General features: G+C 32.7%; 1 protein-coding gene across 3 annotated transcripts in view; it reads right to left on the reverse strand.

The window, feature by feature from the left end:
• The window catches only part of LOC138699463 (phospholipid-transporting ATPase ABCA3-like), a 92,381-nt gene that overhangs the window by 56,513 nt on the left and 8,138 nt on the right, over positions 1-27,730 (reverse strand). For all 3 annotated transcript variants that reach the window (XM_069825358.1, XM_069825357.1, XM_069825356.1), the window contains exons 2-8: positions 23,215-23,427; positions 20,051-20,142; positions 18,501-18,656; positions 16,865-17,099; positions 13,340-13,513; positions 7,102-7,286; positions 1,349-1,616 (exon numbers count right to left, since the gene is read on the reverse strand). In XM_069825358.1, the coding sequence (XP_069681459.1) occupies positions 1,349-1,616; positions 7,102-7,286; positions 13,340-13,513; positions 16,865-17,099; positions 18,501-18,656; positions 20,051-20,142; positions 23,215-23,425 (1,321 nt within the window). In that variant the 5' untranslated portion in view covers positions 23,426-23,427. The remainder of the gene's footprint in view (positions 1-1,348; positions 1,617-7,101; positions 7,287-13,339; positions 13,514-16,864; positions 17,100-18,500; positions 18,657-20,050; positions 20,143-23,214; positions 23,428-27,730) is intronic.

Below are 27,730 nucleotides of genomic sequence, written 5' to 3' on the forward strand. Positions count from 1 at the left end.
TATACTACAGTAAACAATATTACACGAAGGCCATGATCTGCAAGAATGCTGACATATTTAGAGCTCAAATTAAATTCGTTATTAAAAACTTACTAAAGACTTACTAAAAATAATTTACAGATCTGATTCTGTGGTGTGTAATTTTCTAAGTACAGCTGTGTACAGGTATTGGATATTAAAAATTACAAAACTTGAGGTGATTTGATGACATTATTACCATTAGAAATAAAATATTATTATAGTTAATGCCATGATGTGACTATTTTTCATTAATTATACATATTAATGCTATATTGATGATATGAAAGTGAAACGTTTTGGGGTTACATAAATAGATGTAGAGAATATCTTAAATTAGATTTTGATTTCTATAATTTACTGAGTGGCGGCTATATAGTATATGTTACTGAAAACTATGAAACTTACATTATTAAAAATCTAATATTTTTATAGTTATTAATCGAGTGGGGTTGGGTCATTTTCATATATTTAATATCGGTGTGATATAGATATTTACATGCGTCATTCTCTTCAGTGTTGGCTCGTGAGAGCGCAAAAATTACAGTTCCTAAGGAAAGACCAAAAAGTATTACTTACTGATAAAATAAGAGGCCTACAAGATTTTGTATTCTCCCGATCATTTCAGCAAGATCTCTTAGCAGGATAAAATGATTTTACCCTCTACATTTCAAGGTAGTTTACGAAACATGCAGCAGCTATACCAAGATGCTATGTCTATTGTTCGAAAGCATAGCAAACCTGACTTTTTTTTTAACTCTCACCTACAATCCGCAATGACCTGAAATAGCTACAGTATTGCTTTACTCTCACATGAAAAACCGACTGATCGTCCTGACATCATTACTTGCGTTTTCACGTTCAAACTAAAAAAACTGAAGGTGTATAGGTTCAAGAAAAAGTATTTCGCATAAAAAAACATTAAGAGGGAATATGTTTCATTATTATGGAAGCAAATAACTTTCAGGATGTCTGGTATTCTTCATTGAAAATAAATCTGAAAAATGTTTATTTGAACGTCTAATGAACTTAGTTTGCAACATTTGCTGCACAAGCCACTAGTAAATTATAAATTCAGGGTAGAGTGAGATTTGAACCCTAGCTCCCTGGCTTACAAGCCCAATGCGCTAGCATTGAGTCACCGTGGTGATACTGGAAAGATACATGATGCACAGTATTTATAATCCATATAATAAAAATACAGTAACACACTGAAAAAGACATAAAATGATACCTATAGTTTCTTCTGTTAAATGAAACACTTAAAACTACAGGAAAAAACAGTACCAGTAATCTACTAGCCACTGAAAAACCATTTCTCCTTCCTTACCTGTCAGAATTGACATAGTTGTGGTCTTCCCAGCTCCATTGTGTCCAAGCAGTGCCGTTATTTCACCACGGTATATGTCTAATGTAACACCATCCACAGCCACCTTCTTATTCAACCCACCAAGAGATTGGAAAATTTTACGTAGGTTCTGTATTTTAATTCCAACATGTAAATTACTATGAGGTTGTTCAAATGTTTTCCTGACTTCTGTATGGTCATCTGTCGAAACTGTTGCTGCACTGACTTTTCTGCTGCACCAATAGGAAGGCTAGAAAGGAATAATTTGCTATTGTGAAAATGTAGCTTATTTCTTATTTGATCATTATATTTAATGTAAAAAAATATAAACATGCGTACAAATAATAATAATAATAATAATTTATTTATTTATTTATTTAGAATATTAACGTGCAAAAACAACACCACAAGGCCAATTACAGTTTTGCACGATACAAAACAGAACAAAACAACAAATGATGATGAGAATGAATGATAGAAAATGGCAATGAGATGAAATACAAACAATATAATGGTCTACATCAATCATTGAACAAATAATAATTATAAAATTATAAAATTAGTACAATGAGATAATTGAAATAATGGAATAGTCTACATTAATCAATTGATCAAATGCAAGAAATAAAATGGACAAATAATTATTAAAATAAGATCAGTGAGTTAAAAACTCAAAGATATACTACACATTAAATGGATCCAAGTTGAATCCATGCAAATTAGCATATTTAATGCATCTGCAGACCGGAGAGAGAGATTTAGAATTCTTATTATAAAACAATTTATGAAATAAATAATAATAATAATAATAATAATAATAATAATAATAATAATAATAATAATAATAATAATAATAATAGTAATAGTAATAGTAATAATAATAATAATAATAATAATAATAATAATAATAATAATAATAATAATAATAATAGTAGTAGTAATAATAATAATAATAGTAATATTTATTTATTTATTCTGGCGAAGTTAAGGCCATCAGGCCTTCTCTTCCACTTAGCCAGAAACAAAAGAAGCTGACAGAATTTTACAGACTAATATTTAAAGAACACTAATAAAAAATTTACATAGTCATACAAGCACAAGTCGAGTAAAATAATGCAAACATCTATACTAATAATAAATCTGTAGCCGAAATTTTTCTGGTAATTTTTTATTTTCCAAAAATAATTGGTCCTAACATATATAATTAACCGCCCTGAAATCGAAAATCGCTTTTTTGAAATTTTTGTTTGTAGGTCTGTCTGTCTGTCTGGATGTTTGTTACCTTTTCACGCGATAATGTCTGAACCGATTTATATGAAAATTGGAATATAAATAAAGTTCGTTGTAACTTAGAATTTAGGCCATATATGACATTCAAAATATTTTATTTAAAAGGGGAGTTATAAGGGGGTTTGAATTAAATAAATCGAAATATCTCCCTTATTATTAATTTTCATGAAAAATGTTACATAACAAAAGTGTCTTTAAAAATAATTTCCGATAAGTTTTATTCTATGCAAAATTTTGATAGGACTAATATTGAATGAGATAAATGAGTTCCAGAATTACAATAACAACGCCATCTAAGGCGGTGTAAAGAAATAAAAAACAAATGACTTCGTCTATAAGGGGCCTTGGACAACAACAATCGAAAGCTATGAAACATAGCCTACAGAGAATGTTTCTGTGTTTGTATGAAGTAATATTGGAAGCTAAATTAACCGATTTGTATAATTAATTATTATTTCACCATTGGAAAGTGTAGTTTCTCTAGATGGACATAATGCCATAATGTTATTACAGTAACTTCTGAGTGAATCGAGGTCAGGTAAGATTAAACTAGATTCTTATGCACAGAAAACTTAATAGGCTATTCTGTACATTCGTTTCCTGTATTTCCTAAAATAATTTTTATGACCAAATGAGTGGTCTCTGGATCAAAATGATCGCATTTTAATTTTTTTAATACAATTTAAATTAAGTAACATATCAAACGATTTATCCTTCTATCAAACACGAATGTTCCCTGGATCAAATGTCCTATTTTAATTATGTAATTACTTTATATTTATTTCTAACGGGTGCAGCGGAGTGCACGGGTACTAGTACTAAATAATAATTACAATATAATATAAGGCTAGGAGTTAGATTCAATGAGTATGCAAGCAGTGAACCATTATTATAAATTACAAGAATAACAATACGCATTAAAAAAAGCACACACACACACATACATTTAGAGTTTTGTGGAAATATGTTTTCACTATCCCCAATGAAAAACATAATTCTGATATCTCTCTACATACAGAGCGGAAGTGAAATAACCTTGCAGATTGAAAGAGACGATAGGGTACACGTAAATGAATAGAAAACCTGTATTACATTTGTGATTAAATGCACGGTTAATGAGAAAATTTAGTTTGAAGTTTCAGCAGTCTGGCAACATCGTCGCTAATACAGTCTACTCGTGATACAGATGTAAGAGGTCAACGAACTCAGTGTGTCTAGTTAGGTAAGCTGCTCTCTGCCGAGATGTTGCCACTTGCTCGCATCGTGCAATGGCTTGAATTTAGAGGTTTCTGAAATTAAATTTACACGAAAATCGTCCATACTATTGAAATATGTCAGGAGGATAAATTATTCTTTATTAGATTTCCTATCGATGTGGACAAAAATCACGATCCTACTCGCAATAGTTACCAAATAGAGATTGTTAAACATTTGGGAAAAAAAAATTTTTCTAAAAAAAATTATGAACTTTCCACCAATATGATATTATAGGTCTTTGTTAGCTATTCACTCTGAAAATATGCAAGGCTATTTCACTTTCACCCTGTATAACTAATGTCTATAGCATTTGATATTCTTTCAAAAATTAATTTTTACACATCTTTCTTATAAAGTTGTTGTTGTTGTTTTCTAATGCCAGGCATTTGACAATAAAGTCATTTGACCTCTTGCACTCCAATATTTTTCAAAGATATTATCATGACCAGCCACTGAAGCACAGATTTTGAGCTGTTCCGAATCCATTTCTTGGTTTGAGTTGCACAATGGACAGTTAGGGGACTGAAATATTCCAATTCTATGCAGGTGTTTGGCCAAACAATCATGGCCTGTTGCCAATCTAAATGCAGCTACAGACGATTTTCGTGGTAAATCGGGAAATTAACTGTGGATTTTGATGCAGAGAGTTCCATTTTTTCCCTTGGGATTGAGTTATCAAATTTTGTTTGTTGAAGTCTAAGTATGTAGATTTAATAAATCTTTTCACAGAGTAATACGTAGATTTAGTAACAGGTCTGTAAGTAGCAGTGCTGCCCTTCTTTGCTAAAGCATCCGCATTCTCGTTTCCCAGGATTCCACAATGGGATGGTATCCATTGGAATACAATTCTTTTATTGAGTGATGTTAATTGAGAGAGCATTTTAGTTATTTCTGCTGTTTGAGATGAAGGTGTGTGTTTAGAGACTATTGATAGAATAGCTGCTTTCTTATAAAGTAATTCGATTAAAAGAGGAATTAAGTGTAACCATGTCTGCATACATACACATAAAATAAGAAAATTAAATTTAAAACCTTATAAATTTACGATACAGATTCTATTAATAGGCAGTGAAATAACATGCATAAAATCACAGCCTCTTACATCACATATTCATTTATGAGGTCTTGCCACCCTCATTGAATATTATCACGACTACTATGAAGTAGTCAATGCGTATTATCACCTTTAATTCGAGAAAAATTCGTTCCGGCACTGGGAATCGAACCCGGGACTTCTCAGCTGTGCACGCTGCACATAGATAATACTGCCATCTAATGGTGATAGCTTCAGGTGCCTCATTGAAAAATGTAGGTCATTACTTCAATTTGTAACAAACTAAAGACTTTATAAACCTTGCCTGTATAGTGTGTAGTATAAGTTCTGTAAATAAGTCAAGCTATAATTCATTCTGAAACAAACATTCTTTTGAGACACGTTTCATTTTTTACTCAATTTCTTGTGCTATAAAAATTAAGTAGAAATTATTTTTGTAAACAACTATTCTGTGTGATCTCGTATTCTTATTCAGTTAATATTTCCTCCAAGGATAAAATGAATCAATGATACTGAGTGCGAACACACCTAGTATGTAAGGTGGACAATATGTCAAAATACTATTTTTTGGTGTCGAAGATACTGATAACATGTACATCTTGTAACAGACTTTTTGCGAGATCGTGCGTATTTGCTTGGTTTCCACACAAAAACAATCGGCAGAAAGTCTAAAATTCCACATTCAGTATTCCCAACCTAACACACATAACAATTTCCCTCTTCTTACCGCTTAAGTGACATATTGATTTTACTGCTTTAGGCTTTTAACATATTATTTTTAGAGACGTTCAATATAGTAATAATTATAAATTGGAAACTTACCACTGCAATTTCACCTAAATTGCACTGTTAATTATTGTTTTTAAATATTTGCAAAAATTAAGTAAACTCTACAACTCCACTAAAGTTACTGCATTTGTGATGCAAGTAACATTAAGGAAGCCGTGAAAAAATCAACAAGATTCCAGACTCATCATAGACTGGGGGAAAAAAAAGACAGACGTATATCACGGCCTACTGGAGTATAGTAAACACAGAAAACATTTTAAAGCAACAATGTTGAAGATAGATATTTTTGTTTTGCAAATTTGCCGTCATTGAACAGAAACCAAGATGGAGATTTCATTGCAACTAATTAGAAATTCCTCTTTCAGGTATGTAATAAACGATCTTCGCACAAAATAATGTACGATACACGAGCGGTATGTTTTCTTTCAATTCTCGGAAATTAAAAACGCTCAACTACGTTTCGCTTTTTCAAATATTTCCTCGAACATGAAAACTTCAACATACCGCTATTGTAACACATATTACTATTTAAGCATTACAATAACTTACTCCTACATTTCGCATGTAATAATATAGTATAGAGAGGAATAAATAAATAAACAAATAAATTAACAAGTAAACAAATAAGAAAATAAATAAGTAAATAAATAAATAAAAATAATAAATGAGTAAATAAATAAATAAATGAACAAACAAACAAATGAACAAACAAACAAGGAAGAAAAGAAACAAACACACAAATAAAGAAACAAACAAATAAAGAAACAAACAAACAAACAAAAATAAATACGTAAATTAGTAACTAAGTAAGTGAATGAACGAATAAATGAATAAATAAATAAATGAATGAATGAATGAATGAATGAATGAATGAATAAATAATTAAATTAATTAATTAATAAATGCATAAATAAATAAATAAATAAATGAATGAATGAATGAATAAATAAATAAATGAATCAATGAATAAATGAATCAATGAGTGAGTGAGTGAGTGCGTGAGTGAGTGAATGAATGAATGAATGAATGAATGAATGAATGAATGAATGAATGAATGAATGAATGAATGAATGAATGAATAAATAAATAAATAAAAGAAGATAAAAACAAGAAAGGGTGGGCAATAGGCTCCCAGAAGGCCAAAAGTTAAAATAGGTTGAATGACAAGGTAATGCAGATATTCTTACAGGTTCACATAACTTATTAGTTCCAATCACTTACATCTAATATTCTTTTCGTGGGGGAATACATGTACAAGAAACTGAATATTTGTAATTATCATGTTATTAACTTTCATCACTATAAAATATAACGGCATTAATAAAATAAGGTAAATAATTCGTACCATGACAAAGAAGTACCAAGGCTTGGCTAGCCCATATTTGCCAGGCATAACCGAATCAATATACCATGTCAAAATACTGTATACGACAATGTCCACAAAGAACATGATCCATATATATATCATGCCGATGTCATCTTCGGTACCAGTCGGTGATTTCAAAATATTACCCCAGCTGAGACCATAGCCTATAACAAACAAAACACCGTTGACAAAATAATGTAGTCTATTCTAATTATATCATTATTTGTTTATTTTTTACAAAAAGGCAATTATTAATGGAATCTAACGAGAAAGACAGATTTATGTAGTTTGGATATTTAAATGACCGCCAGAATCCCCTAAGTTAAGTGCTGTATGTATGACGCTTACCCAGGTATACAGATCACCAAACTTTTTTCTACATGATAAAGAATGTGGTAAGTTTAAATCGATTATTAATAGAAACAGAATTTCAGAAGAAACTAAATATGGAATATTAGTGACATCTAATCTACATTAATTAAGAAAAAAACTCCATTGTTTCTTCTACTGTAATCTAATCCTGCTTAAAGTAGATAACATACATCTTTCTGCATGAAGGTTCAGACTTACACTACAACACGGCATAAATGGGTGTATGAAATAAATGTAGTTTCATAGTTAATATTACTCCTTTATTACTATTCTATGAAAATGTCAGCTTTCAATGTACTTCAGAAAGATCATGATACATATGACAAAGGAGCGGATTCCTATGTAATTAAATATTATTTTTGCGTGTGATAAAACACAATTAACAAAGTTAAAAATTTCGAACATGAAGTTTCAAGTTTAAAAACCGAATTTTATTTCACATAAAAACACATATTTTCACAAAAAAATTATGTAAATACATATTTTCAGGATATCTGTTATAAACACATAAATCTTGGAGATTTTTACTTAGATCATTTTTTACAAGAACTTTTAAATATTTTAAAACTAAATCAATTATATCACTCAGAAGTACATTATTTTTTTAAGAATTCTTGGTTGCTTCGTGTTTCTAAGCGCTGTGTGGTGTATCCGTGATACATTTTTGTAATAGTATCGCCCCAAGTTCTGAGAACTGCTAGGCAGCATATCAATGCTATTATTAGAGAATAAATTAACATGGACAAGGAGGAGAGATCTTGCAACACATAATTAGGAATGTTTATTGTTGCTGAAGATGATTTCATTCCACGCTTTGTTTGTGAAACACAACAGATAAGAGCTCGGGTATGAACATTATTTAATTTAAACAAATCTCTCACCTCTCGCTCATGTCTATCAAGTAAGGCAATATATTTTGTCGTGATTCCCTGTTATCGGGCTTCGTCAATCAGTATCCTTCAAGATATACTGAAAGATGGTTGTTTAAAAAACGATTTGGCTTTCCTATTAGCAAATTGAAGCTTTTTGTGTGACACCATAAAAAAACTCGAAACATCCAAAAACCTGTTGTCTGAAACAGGGAGGTGCGTGCCGTGGAAATTACCAGGTTCAGAAGTACAAGTACTAAGGGACAAATTCCAGAATGTGTTTGGGAAAAACAGTGAATATAAAAAAAATGTGTAAAGTCGCTTAAGTATTGGAGGGTGTACCTTTAGGTGAAATTGACAGTGTTTGTTTTTGTAAATTTCCTCTCTTTAAATATGCACGTCTGACGTCCTGTGATGTGGAAAGATCGTTTTCACAGTATAAGTCGTTATTGAGAGATAATCGGCATGCATTTGTGATGGAGAATTTGGAGATGACCTTTGTTGTTCACTGCAATTCTCGGCCAACTACTAGCACTCAAGTGTGGTTGGTGAGTACCTAGTAACATTTTTTTTTTCAAGCTAAGTACGGTATTTTTGTCATATTTAAAAAAAAAAGTATTTTTTTATTTTTAGCAAATATTTTCGTACTTTTTAGCACATAAAAAATAAATATATTTAAATTTTTTAGCACATAAAAATCCGCTCCCTACATATGACAAACTTTTCAATCACATCAGAATCAAATTACTGATAGCTATCTGAAATGACTTGGTGCACTACAGCATGCTATTGAAAGTATTTGTCTCCAAATTCTAAGGACTCTACTATGCTCATATTAAATACTCATTTGTATTTTACATATTGATATTGTATTAGAATTTTATTACAACTTTCTTACAAATAGTTTTCAAGGAACCCCCAGGTTCATTGCCACCTTCACATAAGCCCACCATCGGTGCCTATCCTGTGCAAGAATAATCCACTCTCTATCATCATATCCCACCTCCCTCAAATCCATTTTAATATTACCCTCCCATCTACGTCTCGGCCTCCCCAAAGGTCTATTTCCCTCCGGTCTCCCAACTAACACTCTATATGCATTCCTGGATTCACCCATACGTGCTACATGCCCTGCCCATCTCTAACGTCTGGATTTAATGTTCCTAATTATGTCAGGTGAAGAATACTATGCATGCAGTTCTGCGTTGTGTAACTTTCTCCATTCTCCTGTAACTTCATCCCTTTTAGCCCCAAATATTTTCCTAAGAACCTTATTCTCAAACACCCTTAACCTCTGTTCCTCTCTCAAAGTGAGAGTCCAAGTTCCAATTTTATTACAGTTTTTATAGTTAGTATCAATAATGTTAATTTCCAAATTAGTACCAGTAGGAGTTTTCATGTTAATTAGTTAAATTCATCATCATCATCATCATCATCATCATCATCATCATCCTTGCATTATTGGGCCTAGTGGCCCATTATGGTCTCTTGCCAACGCTTGAACGGTCTGCCCAAGGATCTCTTGCCCACAGGACGGTAATTTAAAATTTGGCGTGGAATTCTAGAACGAGGCATTCTGATGACATGTTATCTCCAGTTTTGTCTGTATTTCTGTAGGTATTCCGTAATCGGTTCAATCTGCAGTTCTTTTTATAATGCCAAAATTTCTAATGTGATCCATTCTCGTGTATCCCGCTGTATGACGCATAAATCTCATTTCTGCCGCCGTTAATCTTTGTGAATCAATATTACGAATCGTCCAAGCTTCACTACCAAAACAGAGTATAGGTCTGGCCGATGTTTTATAAATTCTGGTGCGTGTGTGTTTTTGTACTAAGGTTGGTTTGAATATCTGATTAATTATCCCCATTGCTCTGTTGAATTTAATAATTTTCTCATTCAAATCCTTTTCTTCTTCATATGAAATTTGGTAACCGAGATAACTAAAATTTTTGACTTGTTCGATGATCTTATTATTGATGCATATTTTGCTACGGGCTGGTTCCTTTCCTAAAAAAGCCATCACTTTAGATTTGTCAGTTGAAATTTCCATAGTGAAACTTTCTGCCATTTGATTAAAGTTGTAAACCAAACGTTGTAAATTATCTTCTGAAGTTGCCATAAGCACAATATCATCAGCAAATAATAAAGTATCTATTTGGGACAAACGACTTATCGGTATACTTCCATGTGGTTTCAATCTCCATTCCTTAATAATGTGATTCATGTATATTATAAATAATAGAGGAGATAAACTACAACCCTGTCTCACTCCTTGATTTATTCGTTTCCATTCTGAATATTTGTTTTCAATCCTAACCTGTATATGATTATTATTATAAATATTGTAAATAGCTGTTATTAATTGATTTGGAATATCATCATGTGCTAAAATATTCAATAATTTGTTTCTATCTACTCTGTCGAAGGCTTTCTTCATATCAATAAATGCCAGGTGGGTTTCAATATTAAATTATCTATGATTTTCGATCAAAAGCTTCAATGTAAAATATCCATCTGTACATGATCTACCTTTTCGGAATCCATTTTGTCCTTCATCTAGTGTAGTGTCATAAAATTGGTTTAATTTAATTTTTAGTGATTTGGTATAAATTTTGTAGCCAGAATTGAGAAGGCTTATTCCTCTAAAGTTATCACTAGACTTCGTTGAATTGCCACACGCAGCATGCAATCAGGTTGCCGATGTACGGTAGTATAGAGGAGGTGAGCGACTGCCCAGTCTCGTAGTATAAGCAGTTCATGTTAAGAGTTGTGACCGGTCCAAATAGATAGAGCATCTACAGCTAATGTATACCTATGTAAGCACATGTTTTTGCATTACTGTGGTTGGAATAGTCAAAGCTTAACATCTGTTCAGTGCAGACAAGAATTCAATCAAACGTACTACAATGAGAGTGTTGCTGTTCAATATAATTGCCCCTGGAATACCCTTACCCCCACAGCCAGTCTCGACCTGTTGGGGAAAGTGGTTGGATGCTGTTCATTATTATTATTATTATTATTATTATTATTATTATTATTATTATTATTATCATGCAGAACATTACGGCAAAATAATGGAGGTAATTGAGGCATTGAATAACAAAGACAGTTCCTCTGTTGCCTTATGAACAGCTATTGGAAGATATTCTGTTCATTGATTCTAATTTTAAAATCGTGTCCAAAAGCATCATCCTATTAGAATCGTCTAAACTACAACTCTCAGAAGCCCTAAATATAGTGGATAAAGTATCACCAACTGTTATCCAAAATAACAATTCATTAATTTCAGAAAAAGTGAAATGTAAGTTGAGAAACATTATTGCTAAAAATTCTGTCTATTCACAACTTCGTATTATAAATGATGTACTATCAGATCACGACAAGACATCTGAAGTTGATGTACTAAAAAGTAGTGACTTTCCGTTCTTCAAATATGTATGTATTACATCGTGTGATGTTGAAATTACATTTTCCCAAAATAAAAACTGCAGATGCTCAAAATGTACGTAACTCTTCACTGCAATGCACATATTCAAGGATGATGTGAGTATATTACATTAAACTTTAAGAGTTAATATATCTCACTACAAAATAATTGTGTATTTTACATGTTTAGACATTTCCTACTTCAATGATCATTCATTATATTTCTTGAATGCAGGATACAGGTTTTATTGTAACCGCAGCATACTGCTCAGTGTTTACATTAGAGGCATAATCCATCCGTTGCACGTCTTCTTCTCATACAATCTATACCGCGTGCACAGTAAACCTTGCGATTCTCGTGGCAATTCCACGAAGTCTAGTTATCACAGTTGCTTATAACACCTTTTTTGTGTACCGGAATTACTATTGCTCTTTGCCAACTTTAAATTAAATTAAATTCTTATATTGTATTGTAATCTGGAGTAGAATTGAATTATTTATTATAATTATACTAAAATTCCGTATAGGTCAGTTTCTATCTGATCCTTTTCCAATTCACTGCGGGCTAAAGCAGGGAGATGCACTATCACCTTTACTTTTTAACTTCGCTTTAGAATATGCCATTAGGAAAGTTCAGGATAACAGGCAGGGTTTGGAATTGAACGGGCTACATCAGCTTCTTGTCTATGCAGATGACGTGAATATGTTAGGAGAAAATACACAAACGGTTAGGGAAAACACGGAAATTTTACTTGAAGCAAGTAAAGCGATCGGTTTGGAAGTAAATCCCGAAAAGACAAAGTATATGATTATGTCTCGTGACGGGAATATTGTACGAAATGGAAATATAAATATTGGAGATTTATCCTTCGAAGAGGTGGAAAAATTCAAATATCTTGGAGCAACAATAACAAATATAAATGACACTCGGGAGGAAATTAAACGCAGAATAAATATGGGAAATGCCTGTTATTATTCGGTTGAGAAGCTCTTATCATCCAGTCTGCTGTCCAAAAATCTGAAAGTTAGAATTTATAAAACAGTTATATTACCGGTTCTTCTATATGGCTGTGAAACTTGGACTCTCACTCTGAGAGAGGAACATAGGTTAAGGGTGTTTGAGAATAAGGTGCTTAGGAAAATATTTGGGTCTAAGCGGGATGAAGTTACAGGAGAATGGAGAAAGTTACACAACACAGAACTGCACGCATTGTATTCTTCACCTGACATAATTAGGAACATAAAATCGAGACGTTTGAGATGGGCAGGGCATGTAGCACGTATGGGCGAATCCAGAAATGCATATAGAGTGTTAGTTGGGAGACCGGAGGGAAAAAGACCTTTAGGGAGGCCGAGACGTAGATGGGAGGATAATATTAAAATGGATTTGAGGGAGGTGGGGTATGATGATAGAGACTGGCTTAATCTTGCACAGGATAGGGACCGATGGCGGGCTTATGTGAGGGCGGCAATGAACCTTCGGGTTCCTTAAAAGCCATTTGTAAGTAAGTAAGTAATTATACTAAAATAGACAATTAACTACTTACCTTGATTTTCCCATTTTAGAATAATCTGAAAAGCCCAACTGATTGCTGTGTTGGGCAAAATGGCTGTCAACATCTTAATACCAAAAGAAATGTCAGTTTCACTCACAACAAGGAATGATGTAGCGAAGTATGATACAAGCCACAACAATACACCCACAGACATGGCCAAGGTTGCTAGAATCACACAATATTCACAGAATTAAAGGAGCGAAAACGATACGCAAAATCTAATTAATTGTTATTATATCTTATAGCAACAAGTCTGCAAATAAATGTGTAACAATTCGCAACTCTTTTGTAGTGTAACTACAAATAATTTCAATCACATTTTTTTTTAACAAATTCAGTTCTATTAAGTGATGAACAATAACAGTGTCAGCAAGAAAGAAACTACCGGTATATGATCGTCTGAAAATCACTTGTTAAGGGCCACATTATAGGCATACAGTACTGCTTGTGAAATGAACGAACCAGAAGTGGCATATTCTTGCCATCAGTCAACACTCTGTTGCACCATAGTGGGTACTAGGGATTAAAGATTTTTACATTGTAAATAATTGATTAAATGGCGATCTCACTCGTGTTAATTGTGTAAGCATGTGTGGTTTACAGCTGTTTCGGTGCTTCTTCACACCATCCTCAGAGCCTACTAGATCTCGGCGTCATCTCGAACTTCGCTGCCTGTTTTGTGGATGCATTCGATTGTTGAAAAGTGTTGAAATGTGGTGTCAAATAGTGTGTGTGTAATATCTTTGAAAAATATTGGAGTGCAAGAGGTCAAATGACTTTATTGTCAAATGCCTGGCATTAGAAAACAACAACAACATAGTGTGTGTGTGTTCTGAAATTGATCTGTGTGTTGAGAATTTGATCAGAGTGTGTTTTAGTGTGTCTGTATATTTCATATTGTTCTAGTGTGTTGAGTTTCTGGTTGCACAATTAACACGAGTAAGATCGTCATTTAATCAATTATTTATATTCAAATGTTAAAAGTAGTGTACGAAAGATTCAACATGGATTTTACATTGTTTTAAAGGGCATAAAACTTGAAAAAATAAAAATGCTCATATCTTCCACAATTTTAATCATATCTGGCTAAAACTTGGAACTTTGAAATGACCTGAGTATTTAATGTGAATTGATTAAGATTTTTGGTTGATTATTTGCAAAGATATTAGAGTAGGTATTTATTTTTTAGTATGCTATGGTTTTCAGGTGTCGATATCTGGTCACAGAATTGTAATATTCATGCATAAAAACGGCCTGCTTTAGTACTTAAACTTTTATCTGCAGTAACTTATTGGTAAACATTTTTTATTGATTTTTTAAGTCTTTGGTTGATTCAGTTTTTGTTTTTAAATCATCCGAAGACTTAAAAAAAATACAAAAAATCAATCAAAATATTTAATAATAATAGTATGAGTGCGCACGAAAGTGCATTGGATTTAAATTATTACGGTTCTTTACTCTATTCTGTCACTGTTTTGGTTCTCTTTTTGCAATGCTGTAACCTAATCAAAATATTTACCAATAAGTTACTGGAGTTAAAAATCTAAGTACTAATGGAAAATGTATATAATTTAATAAGTAGTAACAGTGCTAAAGATTAAACAGGCGATGAACTGATAGCTGGTATACAAAGTGACATAAGACTTGCGTGGTCTGACAAGGTTTTGCTACACTGCCTCCATGGCTAAATTGTAAATTTATCACTAGTAAATGATACGTTTCATGAGAAATTCTAGCGAATTGTTATGATCCCTCCACTCGCTACAAAATGACATCCTGGTCTGTTAGACAGCTATTTAATGCAAAATATTTAATAACTGTTTTTGCCAGTTCCAGGCCCGGATGAGAAAGAGGATTAACAACCACCTAAAAAAAGTCCCAGGTACAGCTGACTCCAGCTCATTGTACCTTGTGACAGCAAAGATTTCATGGCGGGAACAGTGTGCTAGGAGATCTACAGAAGGGCGTGACTACTATCATAGAATAAAACTCACTATTAAACCTCTTTCATTTATTCCAATACTTTTGGCAATGTGCTCCATTTGATTGACAGATTCTTTCCGATATCTCCGAAAGTATGTATTGTGGAATTTTGCTTCCTATACTTAAATGAATCAATATAATATACTCCAGAGGTCTCCAAAAAGCATATCGTGCTCTTGATGCTGCCCGCAGAACACAGTGTGCTGTAGGACTAGAGAAGGGGAAGAGACACGTATCTCAACAGATGGGAGCGGTCAGTGTGGGATCGCTGCAACAGTCTGCTTAGGTTTACAAATAGTAACATCAAAAGAATAAGAAATATCATACGTTTGTATATTATTTTGACATACTATGAAGCTGGAGCCCCTTCTGCTGCTATTGACACAAGCCATTGCAAATTCAACCTCTTCTGTTCTATGGTGCCTTTCAGTGCCTGGAAAAGATCTTCTCCAGTTATATTTTGTAATTACATCTAGAAGACATTCAGACACAGTAAAACGTTCATTAACTCCTCGAATGAAAATGACTAGGTGAGCTTCGTCATTTCTATCTATGCTTTCGTCCAATGCAAGTGAGTAAGCTACAAACTGGTTAATTGTGGTTTCGACTTCAGATTCAATTACATTTACAATCTTGAAATTCCTTCTCTGAACTGTAATTGGAAACAATTTAATTTTCTTAAACTTTGACTTTGTTCTGGACACAGTATTTTAGTAGCGTTCTGTAAGCACGATTTTACAAATGATGCTTCTGTAAAGGGCTTCATTGATTTTCCAATATTCCAAGCTAGAGCATAGCTAGCAAGAAGCTTTTTTTTTTTTTGTTTAAGACTGAGAACACGTGTATGATTTGTGTTTGTATTTTCTTGTTTTATATTTATAAAAATATTTGTAGGCCTAAGCATTTCACCTAAAATTAAACAAAAAACTATAAGTATGTCATGCGGAACTGAGTGCAAACGTATTGTAATATACTGATTATTATGTATGACCAACAGTTATAGGCTACAGATAGCCCCAAAATAAATTATTTTCACATGTCCAACATGCTTGTAATTGTATGATATTCTTTGTGAAGAGTCGAGTATTGTCGTCGCATGTTGAATTTTAACACACCCTTAAGAATTTTCGAACAAATTAAGCATTTCACATTCTCCCCACTAACACAAAAAATTTCTCTTCCCTTTCATCCTTGAATGTACTACGTCCATGATTAAGAGACATTGTGAAACGGTGGAAAACTCCGACCAACAGAATGAAAATGGCAGTCCGCCACTGCTCTTCGTTAGCGCATAAACACTGAGTACAGTACAGGTGGGGATGGGTGGGGTGGAGCGCGCTCATTACGTACTGGCTTCGGTTCCAATCAGGGGCTTACTCGCGAGTACGGTTTTGGATACGTCTGATATACTCTATCCTACAGTGCTGTTATTGGACGGCATTTTTCGTACACCTTGTATATATAATAAGACACAGTTGAATTTACATTACATTTGTTAGTAATTAAATGTGAGATACAGGTATATATACTCACGCCTAGAGAAGAAGGAACTAATGGTGAATAAGAAAGTCACTCCTCCTGCTGTGTAGAAAATGAGGGTGAGCCACACAAGGAAAAAGTCAGAATTCGGAAATACTGCGATATTTCCAAATGCCACTTTAAGGAAAATTGTGATTAAAGTGACAGTTATTATGTTCACAATCATAGCATTCACCATCCATCCCAGCCACAGCATCCAATTCTTCAAACCCATCATCTTCATTAATTCCTGTTAAATAACAATTCCAGTCAATTGATAATGTTCAGACGTGGTGTAATGCAAGCAATATGTTTTAAATAAGATGCACATTAATTATTTTCTAAGTGTTACTCCACCAACTATGTATAAATAATCAATTCAAAAGGGAAATTCGATATATAAGCTTTCTAAACCAAAGATGAACCTAACCTTTATGTCATCTAATAAGTCACAAGTCACAAAAGAGACTTTAGTAATTGACTCACAATGGAAGAAACATTTTAGACATTGAAGATTCGACACCAAAGCTGTGACTGTATTGCATACAACTACCCTAACACACCTCGAAACTGAAAATATTTTGATGCAGTAACTGACCAAATTATAGAATAGTTATCACAATTTGAGGGCATGGTTTATTTCTTAGAAGTAAACAGTCCGAAATAATCAACTTTTTTTTAATAATTACAGGTTCTTAAATAATGAAGATCACACTAGAAGAAAAAAAGGAAGTCAATTTCGTAAAATTTTCTTGACTGCAGTTTGAAAAGTGACATATCAACCAGCTTTGGCCCTAAGCAGCTAAAATGTCCTACAAATAATCTTACATTCTTTAAGAATGAAAGCCTATGTTACAAATCTGAGTTGTACTATAGACTCAAAGATGGTTTAAATTTCTCTTGTGAAAAATTTACTACATTTGCTTAATTCTTTCTTCCCATGTAGTCTCCAAATGCTACCATATTTCTACTTCAGATGTTACTAAATATCATTTCAATTACATTTTCTCAGATCTCCATAAAAATGTATAAATAAAGTATTACTGTATTAATAAAATTATACCTCAAATAAAAAAAAACTTCATTAGACGAAATTTTGTGAGATTAAGGAAGGATCTACATAATAATTGACCGAGATAAAAAACTGGTCTCATTCTTGACCCCACTGTAAGGTTCGAAATTAATGAAGATCAACCAAAGCAGGTACATGAAGAGAAACACGCTATTTACCTTCCATGCTTTGTGGTGTTGAAGCTAAAATTATGAATTTTATTGTCTCGTAATTGATAAATTAAATTAAATTGTCACTGCTTTTGTTGGAATTAGTACTTAGTATTCAGTGAGCTTCAACCAGGACAAAATGGCATTATTTCGTAAATGGTTAATTTGCGGAATCATGTTTGCTTGAACTTTTTTGCTTCTTTTCGTTTTTACTTCTCATTCCTAAATTTATGACCACTTTGAAACACCCTGTATAGTTCGAATCTCATTTTAAATAACCAGTATATTTTCATATTTCTATCCAAGCTTCTTGAAATTTATTTACAAAATCAAAATTTTTACATACATAACTTATTACATGTAGTTCAAATATGGTGGTACTTTGACTGTAATGATTGACAGTACAGTAACAAAACTAACATCAACATACCTTTGCTCCAGTTTGCTTTTCTTCAACAATTCTCTTCAGAATAGATGGACAAAGCATTACAAAGCTGATGACCATGAATGATGGTAAGATTGCTGAGAAAACTTGAACGAGTAAGTCAATTTTATGTTCAGGATACGGAAACTTCTGGATTGCGAACTGCAAAGAAAACACATCACATGAAGTACATAAATAAAATTGATGTTAAGAAATATAGAGAAAACATACTGTAATGCTGTAAAAAATTCGATTTCGTAATTTTCACACAAATACACATTTTCAGCATCTTTAATAGTATAGTAGTATAGTATTTATTAGCTGTCGTTATAGCAAAAGCTAATGACATTGTCAAATTACACGTGTGAAATTATTGTGCAAAAATGAAAATTATTCTATTACAACACTAAACATAAAACAAAATGATCACAAATACTCCTTAGAGTTTACAATTGAGAGTCAAGATTATCAAAAATAGGCTAATATCTAGATGAAAATTGTAACACACTGATCACAAATATTATTTGATTTGCTCCGTTTATATACAATAAAACAAGAATTAACTTAACAATTTATGAGAATTTCCTAATATACTGTATTACAAAATAATAATAAAATTCAGAGAAAGAAACCTAAAAAATACCTACAGCTTGATTTTCTGATTCAAAATATTCTTGCACAGAATAGAATGGGTTTCTAAGAAGCCATGTTTTCACTTTGACTTTGAATATGTCAAGTGACACTTCCTATGCTTCCTGTGGTAACATGTTGAACATTCTACAGCCCAACATGTTAGGACTAATTTTAACTTTGGATAGTCTGCAAAATGGTATGTCCAGTTTTTCTTTATTCCGAGTATTATACTCATGTTTATCCATCCTACTGGTGAAGCCATAAAGATTTTTCTTGATGTAAAGAAGGAGTTGCAGAATATATTCATTAACAACTGGTAAGATGGACTTCTGTATGAACAGTGGTTTACAATGTGCTTTGCTTGGTACTTCTGTGATAATTCTTATTGCTTTCTTCTGAATCAGTAGGACTTCAATAAGTTTATTGTTGTTTCCCCACACCAGGATTCCATACTTCAATATGCTATGAAAAAAAGCAAAATAAACACTTCTTAGGTACTGCCCGGGTATTTTATCTCTAGTTACTCTTAAGAGGTACAGGACTCTGGACAGTCTCCGAGAGATGTATTCAATGTGGCAATCCCAGGTTAGTTTTGTATCAAGATGGATACCAAGTAATTTTACTGCCTTTTCTTCAGATCCTTCTTTTTTTTCAATGTCAAAATTAATTTTTGAGTCTTCTCCTCGTTTAAAATTAACTTATTTGCTCTGAACCATTCCGCTGCTTCCAAAACTGTATTTGAAGTTAGCTGACGCAGTTCTGCTGCACTAGTGGAACATGTTATGAAAGAAGTGTCATCTGCATATAATGTTGATTTGGTCATAATGTTGTAACTTAAATAATTTACAATATACTAAAAGTAGTGAACCCCTTTTCATTTTAGGCACGAACTGCCACTGCAAATATTAAAATTCTAGACTCACCTGAAAGCCTGATGAATTTATATGTTGTTCCTCCATGAATGCCTTATCCAACAACACCTGGAGTGTTAAAAAGTGAGAATAGTGATATTCATCTGTAAGATAAATGAATGAAATTATTTCTTTCACAAATATTGAGCAGCATATATTATGTAAATGAATAACGGAACAAGGAACACGGGCACCAGAAAAAAAGGCGAGGGGTGATAAAAAGAGAAACCAAGAGTCAGGAAGTGATAGGGAAGAAAGTAGTGAAAAGAATAAGGGTGCAAATGTAAGTGGAAATCTAGTATGTGAAAGTGAAAGCGTGGGGGGGGAAATAAAAGAGGAATAGAAGAAGAAATAAATAGAAAGAAAGACAGAGATAGAAATAAAGCAGAGACGAACAGTAAAGAAAGGTCAGAACCTGCGACAGCTGAGGATATAGCAGAGGTATTTGATATGTGTAAAAAAATGTGGGGATGTGATCAAAAAGTGCAAGTAAAGTGGATCTGTAAAAGATCGAGAAGTATAGGGGAGAGAGAAAGTGTATAAGCAGATGTGTAGAATAAAATATACAACGAACATATTAAAGCTATAACCAAACCTTACATTACATCAAATTATGCAGATCACATTATCGACAATAATCATGACTACAATAATATAGAAACAGATATGGAAATTTTACACGTCACACCAAAAAGTTTACAGTTAAATATCCTAGAACAATACGAAATATATAAGAACACAATAGCACACCCACATTACATACTTAATACGCAACTACAGTTCAATACGCACACATTGTTTAACATCATAATACGTCATAACATACAGACAGCCAACCCCCACCATAGGAACAACACACCCCCACCCCTACCATCGACAACTGCACATCGCAGAGCCAAAATCAGCAGTGGTTCAAGAGACACTGAAGACGACGACAAATAGCGTCGAAACGGGCCGTCTGTCGAAGGTAAATACCTTTTTAAACAATTTTAACACATTTAACGTGTGACAGAGTAAATTTTATGTTTTTTAACAAAGTGTTAACGTGAACTTTAATCAATAAAAAATATAAGTATTTATAGAAATTGAGAATAGTGACAATGGTTTAAGTGTAAACAGAATAGTGAGAAAGTGAAAGTGAGCGCAAATGAGAGAAAATAGTGAGAAAGGATTAAGAGAAGTGAACAAGTGACAGCATAAAATTAGTACTAACATTTGAACGTTGGAACAGTAAATGAATATAAGAGAAAGATAGGAGAAAAGGTCAAAGAACAAATAGGTCAAATAATTCAATATGATAATTTATAGAGAAAAATTGAAATTGAGATTTTAGTGAATAGTAGTTAGAGGAAAAAGGGGGTGTGAAAGTAGTATAGAATATTAGATATATTAGGATTAATGAATAAATAGAGAATAGCAAATGAAATGTAGGAGAAATACTGAAGGGGAGTTTGACCAAGTAACAAAAAAGGTACATAGTGTAATTGGGAGTATTTGTGTAGACGTGTACTGCAAATAATGTGTTATTGTAATAATATGTTAATGGTGGCACCGGATACAGAAATGTGAGGTACACCATTACATGTAAAGAAGTGCTGTGACGAAATATATCATATCATATCATATTATGTAAATGTTATGTACTGGTAAACAATAAAAATGACAATTATGTCACGATTATCAATAGGTTTCTGTAATTTCTGTATAACAATACTTTAGATTTTTTCAACGAATAACAGCTTAAATTAAAATAGTTATTTATGGTACTTGTGAGGTAAGTGTATCTTTATTGCATGAGTGCAAAGATTTAAGCACGAGGCGTCAGCCGAGTGCTTAAATTACACGAGCGCAATAAAGATCACGCTCACAAGCACCATACGTAATTTTATCCATGACCATAACGAAAAATTATGTTTTATAAAAGAAAATATGTTGAAAATAAGTCCTCATATAATCAGATATCATGGCATTGATTTTAAAATCGATACGTGTACTAGGTAGGTCATGATGTAGGAGGCCATGATTAGTGAAGAATGGTATCTAAGGCGTTGGATAAATAACAAATTATAATTAATTATATAATTGTAATATTTTTTTTTCATTTTAAACGTGTATTTTCATCTTTTTGAAGTTTAAGGGATTATTCAGAAGTGTTCACGGGACTAATGTGATTAAAATAATTTCACATTTTACTTCTGTAAACTTAAGAGGAATATTAAAACGTAATTAATCATCGTATCTGTTTAGTTCAGTAGACTAAGGCGTGTTGTTATTAAATCCTATTAAACCTATTAAACGCAACTTCGCAGATTCAAGTCTTCTCGCATCCCAAAAGGTAAAAGGCAAATTATTACAACATATAAAAAAATATATATATTTATTAGATATGGATGCAATGCACAAATTACGATGTAGAGATAGAGAAAGGAGGAGTAGATTGAATGTATGGAGATTTAAGAAATGGCAATAAAGAAGTAGAGGTAGTGACATCTAGTAACTTCTCGAGTAATAGTTGAATGGAAAAGTATAGGTGTGTGCCTGGGTACTAGGAAAATACTAATGAACTGTGAGATAAAGTCTTTATTTCACTAGTGAAATAAAGTAATGTTGAATAAAAGCCTACTTTACAAACGCAAAAGTATTTAATAAACGCATGTTTTTTGTTAAGGTCATGGATAAATATATTTAAAAAGCAACTTTCATATTTTTTTCACTGCATGAATTATTGATATCCTATGATTATATTGTAGCAACAAATTAACAAATTAAGGACTAGTAAAAAATTCAACAATGCTGGATGAATATTTCTGTCTGTATTACTTATCGATTTTAACACCTTGTGTTGTACTAGTATATTGTAAGACTCTTCTGTATATATTCCAACTAGACTGTGACTATAATTAAGATTTTTAGTACCGGTAGTATTACTATTAAGATTTTTTTACATGTTCCATATTCTAGCTGTGAAGTGATGTACGAATACTCAATAAAACTGTCACACAGACTACTTTGTAGCAGAGGAGAGAAGAACTGACTACTTACCAAATACCGGTAAGTTAATGCAAGCCTGTCTCATGTGAAGAGTTCATATTATTAAAGAGTAACCAGATAATGCCAGAACCTTCCCAGATTTTAATACCATGAGTCACGGATACATAGGGCTTAGGCCTACTTACCATAATACTGCACAGACATGAAGTCTGAAAACAACTTCGCAGTAGAAAATGTCCCTGGAATCCGTATTTTGTATTTCAAATGTATTGGTATTAAATCATCCTGTGGGGGCAGATCTTGAAATACAATTGCGTAAGTGCCACGGCTGGTAATATGATCTACTTCATTATTATAAAAGGACATCAATTCATCTTCAGTCTCAAACTCCTTCATTTCTAAAAAGAGGCAATGAAGAATTAATTAATGAAACAGATTTACAACACTTTTCTTTTATCAACTGCAGGAATGTTAAAACTTAAAAATCACTATGCTATGAGGATTAAGCAGAACCAATCCCTGACAGTAGAGATCAATGCTGCCAAATTTTACAGGCAAGCCTGTTCGTAAAGCATATTATGGTGCTCTAAATTTATGATGGCAATCGAAAGTGACTTCTTTAACAGTAGTTTGAAAGTTTGCTAGAAAACTTATAATACCAAATATACTAACATAATCCATTTTGAATCTTGCGTACACTATTTTTAACACTTGAATATAATTAATTGATTAACTAGCGGACTTACTCGTGTTAATTATGTAAGATTTGTGCGGCTTACAGCTGTTTCAGTGCTTCACGCACCATCCTCAGAGCCTACTAGATCTCGGCGTCATCTCGAACTTCTCTGCCTGTTGTGTGGGTGTGTTTGATTGTTGAAAGGTGTTGAAGAGTGGAGTCAAATAGTGTGTATGTACTGAAATTGATCTGTGTGTTGAGAATTTGATCGGGATGTGTTTTAGTGTGCCTGTATATTTCGTATTGTCAGCATCAAAATGAAAATAGAAGAAAAAGCACTGATTCAATATGAAAAACTTATTAGATTACCGGGAAACAATTGGCATTCATACAGTCCTCTCTGTAGATTGAAAACTCAAAAAAGTTTCATATCCATTGTTCAAGAATTAAAACAGAAAATCAATATCCCGAATTTAAAAGAAAACCTACAAATTAAACCAAACCCTTTAACTCTATTAAATATGGAATATAATCTAAATTTAACAGAAGAAATACTGAAATCAGAAGTAAACGCTGAAATACTAAAACAATTGTCTTTAGAGACAATTAATATTAGATACCTTCCACAAACCTGGCTTCATTTATACACTGACGGATCCTTGATCTCCAGAGAACAAGGTGCCGGTGCAGGTGTTACGTGCTGTCTCTTCTCACTTTATAGATCTCTTGGATATGGAACAACAAGTTTTGATGGAGAAATCATTGCAATAAGTGAAAGTCTCAGGAATCTTCTATGCCACATCAGTAAATTTAAAAATGCAGTTATATTGTCAGACTCCAAAGCAGCTATTCTATCAATCGTCTCTAAACACACACCTTCATCTCAAACAGCAGAAATAACTAAATACTCTCTCAATTAATATCACTCAATAAAAGAATTGTATTCCAATGGATACCATCCCATTGTGGAATCCTGGGAAACAAGAATGCGGATGCTTTAGCAAAGAAGGGCAGCACTGCTACTTACAGACCTGTTACTAAATCTACGTATTACTCTGTGAAAAGATTTATTAAATCTACATACTTAGACTTCAACAAACAAAATTTGATAAAACAATCCCAAGGGAAAAAATGGAACTCTCTGTATCAAAATCCACAGTTAATTCCCGATTTACCACGAAAATCGTCTGTAGCTGCATTTAGATTGGCAACAGGCCATGATTGTTTGGCCAAGCACCTGCATAGAATTGGAATATATCAGTCCCCTAACTGTCCATTGTGCAACTCAAAGCAAGAAAAGGATTCGGAACACCTCAAAATCTGTGCTTCAGTGGCTGGTCATGATAATATCTTTGAAAAATATTGGAGTGCAAGAGGTCAAATGACTTTATTGTCAAACGCCTGGCACTAGAAAACAACAACAACAACAACATGTTTCGTATTGTTCTAGTGTGTTGAGTTTTTGGTTCTTGGGTTGTATGTGTAGGATTTCCATGTCCGCATTTATGTTATTGTATGTATGGTGTTTCGTTGGTGTGTGTAATGATTTCTTCAAGTTCTGTATGGTGAGTGATGTGTGCTAGATGTAGATATGTTTTGTATGTGTTTGTGTTATGTTTTTTTTTCATGTAATGTAGGCGTTTGATGTTGTTCTGTATGTGTAGTTTCTGTGCTTGGGTTTTAGTTTTTTGAGCTATGTGTGATGTGTTTTTATGTCTATTTGTGCGTATTTGAAGAAATCATTACACACACCAACGAAACACAATACATACAATAACATAAATACGGACATGGAAATCCTACACATACAACCCAAGAACCAAAAACTCAACACACTAGAACAATACGAAATATACAAACACACTAAAACACACCCTGATCAAATTCTCAACACACAGATCAATTTCAGTACACACACACTATTTGACTCCACTCTTCAACATCTTTCAACAATCAAACACACCCACACAACAGGCAGAGAAGTTCGAGATGACGCCGAGATCTAGTAGGCTCTGAGGATGGTGCGTGAAGCACTGAAACAGCTGTAAGCCGCACAAATCTTACATAATTAACACTAGTAAGTCCACTAGTTAATCAATTAACTAACATAATAGTAAAAATAGTACATAACGATTAATTTTTGGTCCTACAGAATATATCTGTTATGGTAACAATGGTTATTAGAGGAGATTCTTCGCCCACAGTGCATAGTACTGTGGAAGCCCGGCTGCCAAGTCACTCAATTGAGTGCGCTCCTTGTATAATGGCAGTTGACTTAATTAAAATATGTCAACATATATGTCGAACTTAGAGTCAGGCCATAAAGGGAAAAACACTAGAGGAGAGGGATTCGATCCGGTGCTGTGGATTTAACTTCGGCGTAGCTCAGTGGTTAGAGCACTTGGTACGTAGAACCAAGGGCCCGGGTTCGATCCCTGGCACCAGAGTGAATTTTTCTCCTCTAATAACCATTGTAAAAATAGTAATAGTACCGTAATAATAATAATAATAATAATAATAATAATAATAATAATAAAAAATAATAATAATAATAATAATAATAATAATAATAATAATAATAATAATAATAATAATAAAGAATACAGAGCATTCAGAAGATTTGAAATAATTATTCTTTGGGAAATGCCTGCAATAATGAGGAAATGTCTGCTTATTCTTCCTATCAAGGATTGATGTAACGTGACATTTCCAAACCATGTTAGTCTTCTTTCAATTTCTAAAATCTGTTATGTTTTCCTCCCATATCAAAGCAAGATGTTTAAAATATTCATAATTTTTTAATGTTCTATATCACATATTAACTGTTCTTCCATATGCAGTGTCAAATATTACCAGCATTCGGTTTTGTTTAAACAAGTTTACTATGCACTATTTGAAAGTGTTATTAGATATGGATTACTTTTATATGGAAATAGTTCTGACCTTTCAGACATTACTGCAGAAAAAGGCAGTTCGTATTATAACAATGTCACCGCACAGACTATCATGTAGATCTCTTTTCAAAAATGAAAAGATTATGACAGCCTACAATCTATATATTTTTGAACTTTTAATGTATGTAAACAAGAATATTAATAATTATGCAAGTATAGTAGATCTGCATCACTATGAAACCAGAAATAATGATCAATTAAATGTACCACATGTCAAGTTGCAAAAAACACAATCAAGCTATGTAATTACTGCAATAAAAGTATATAACAAGATACCAACAAATATAAAGGCACTTAATGAAACACAATTTAAATTTCAGATTAAGAGATGGCTACAAAATAATCCCTTTTATAATATGAATGAATTTTTTGAAAATGATGTAGTATTTTAGTTAAATTTTATTATTTTTTACTCTTTCAATATTTTAAATATTGATACATTGTTTTTTATATTATTACATTGACGAGGCCTCTTGTATTCTTGTACCTTCAGGCAAATAAAGAATATGAATATGAATATGAGTATGTTGAAATTTATCCTGCAATTCCCACTTTCCACATTCTTCTACCAATTTCCTATCATGTGTAATATATCATGTTTATCCTGTACAATCACTACCTATACCTGATTGTGCGCAAATAATTAATCTTCCATTAAATTTGTCAATACATATTTTAAATAATGATGGGGATAAGCAACAACCTTGTAAAAGTCCTTTAGAAATGTAAAATTGTTCTGACAGAGTTCCATCTTATCTAAGTTGTGAGTATATTAATTTTAAAAAATGTATAAGTTTATCAATTACACCCACTTGTTACAATAAGTTTCATAATAACATTCTTGATATACTGTACCTCTGTGCAGCTTCATTCATTTTTGGTCTTTTAGTATTTATTATTATTATTAAGTAAAATTTAGAGGAAGGCAGAAAATAGCGAAGACTGGAGAATGCTAGGTTTGCAATGAAAGATCTGCCCTTGAACACTATGAATGAATTAAGTAAAATTTAAGTGTATTACCTTCATAAGAATAGTTTTATAATATTGCAGTATACTGAAGTCTGGAGGAAT

This window comes from Periplaneta americana, chromosome 5 (assembly GCF_040183065.1).
Source record: "Periplaneta americana isolate PAMFEO1 chromosome 5, P.americana_PAMFEO1_priV1, whole genome shotgun sequence".
In the NCBI taxonomy this organism is placed as follows: Eukaryota; Metazoa; Arthropoda; class Insecta; order Blattodea; family Blattidae; genus Periplaneta; species Periplaneta americana.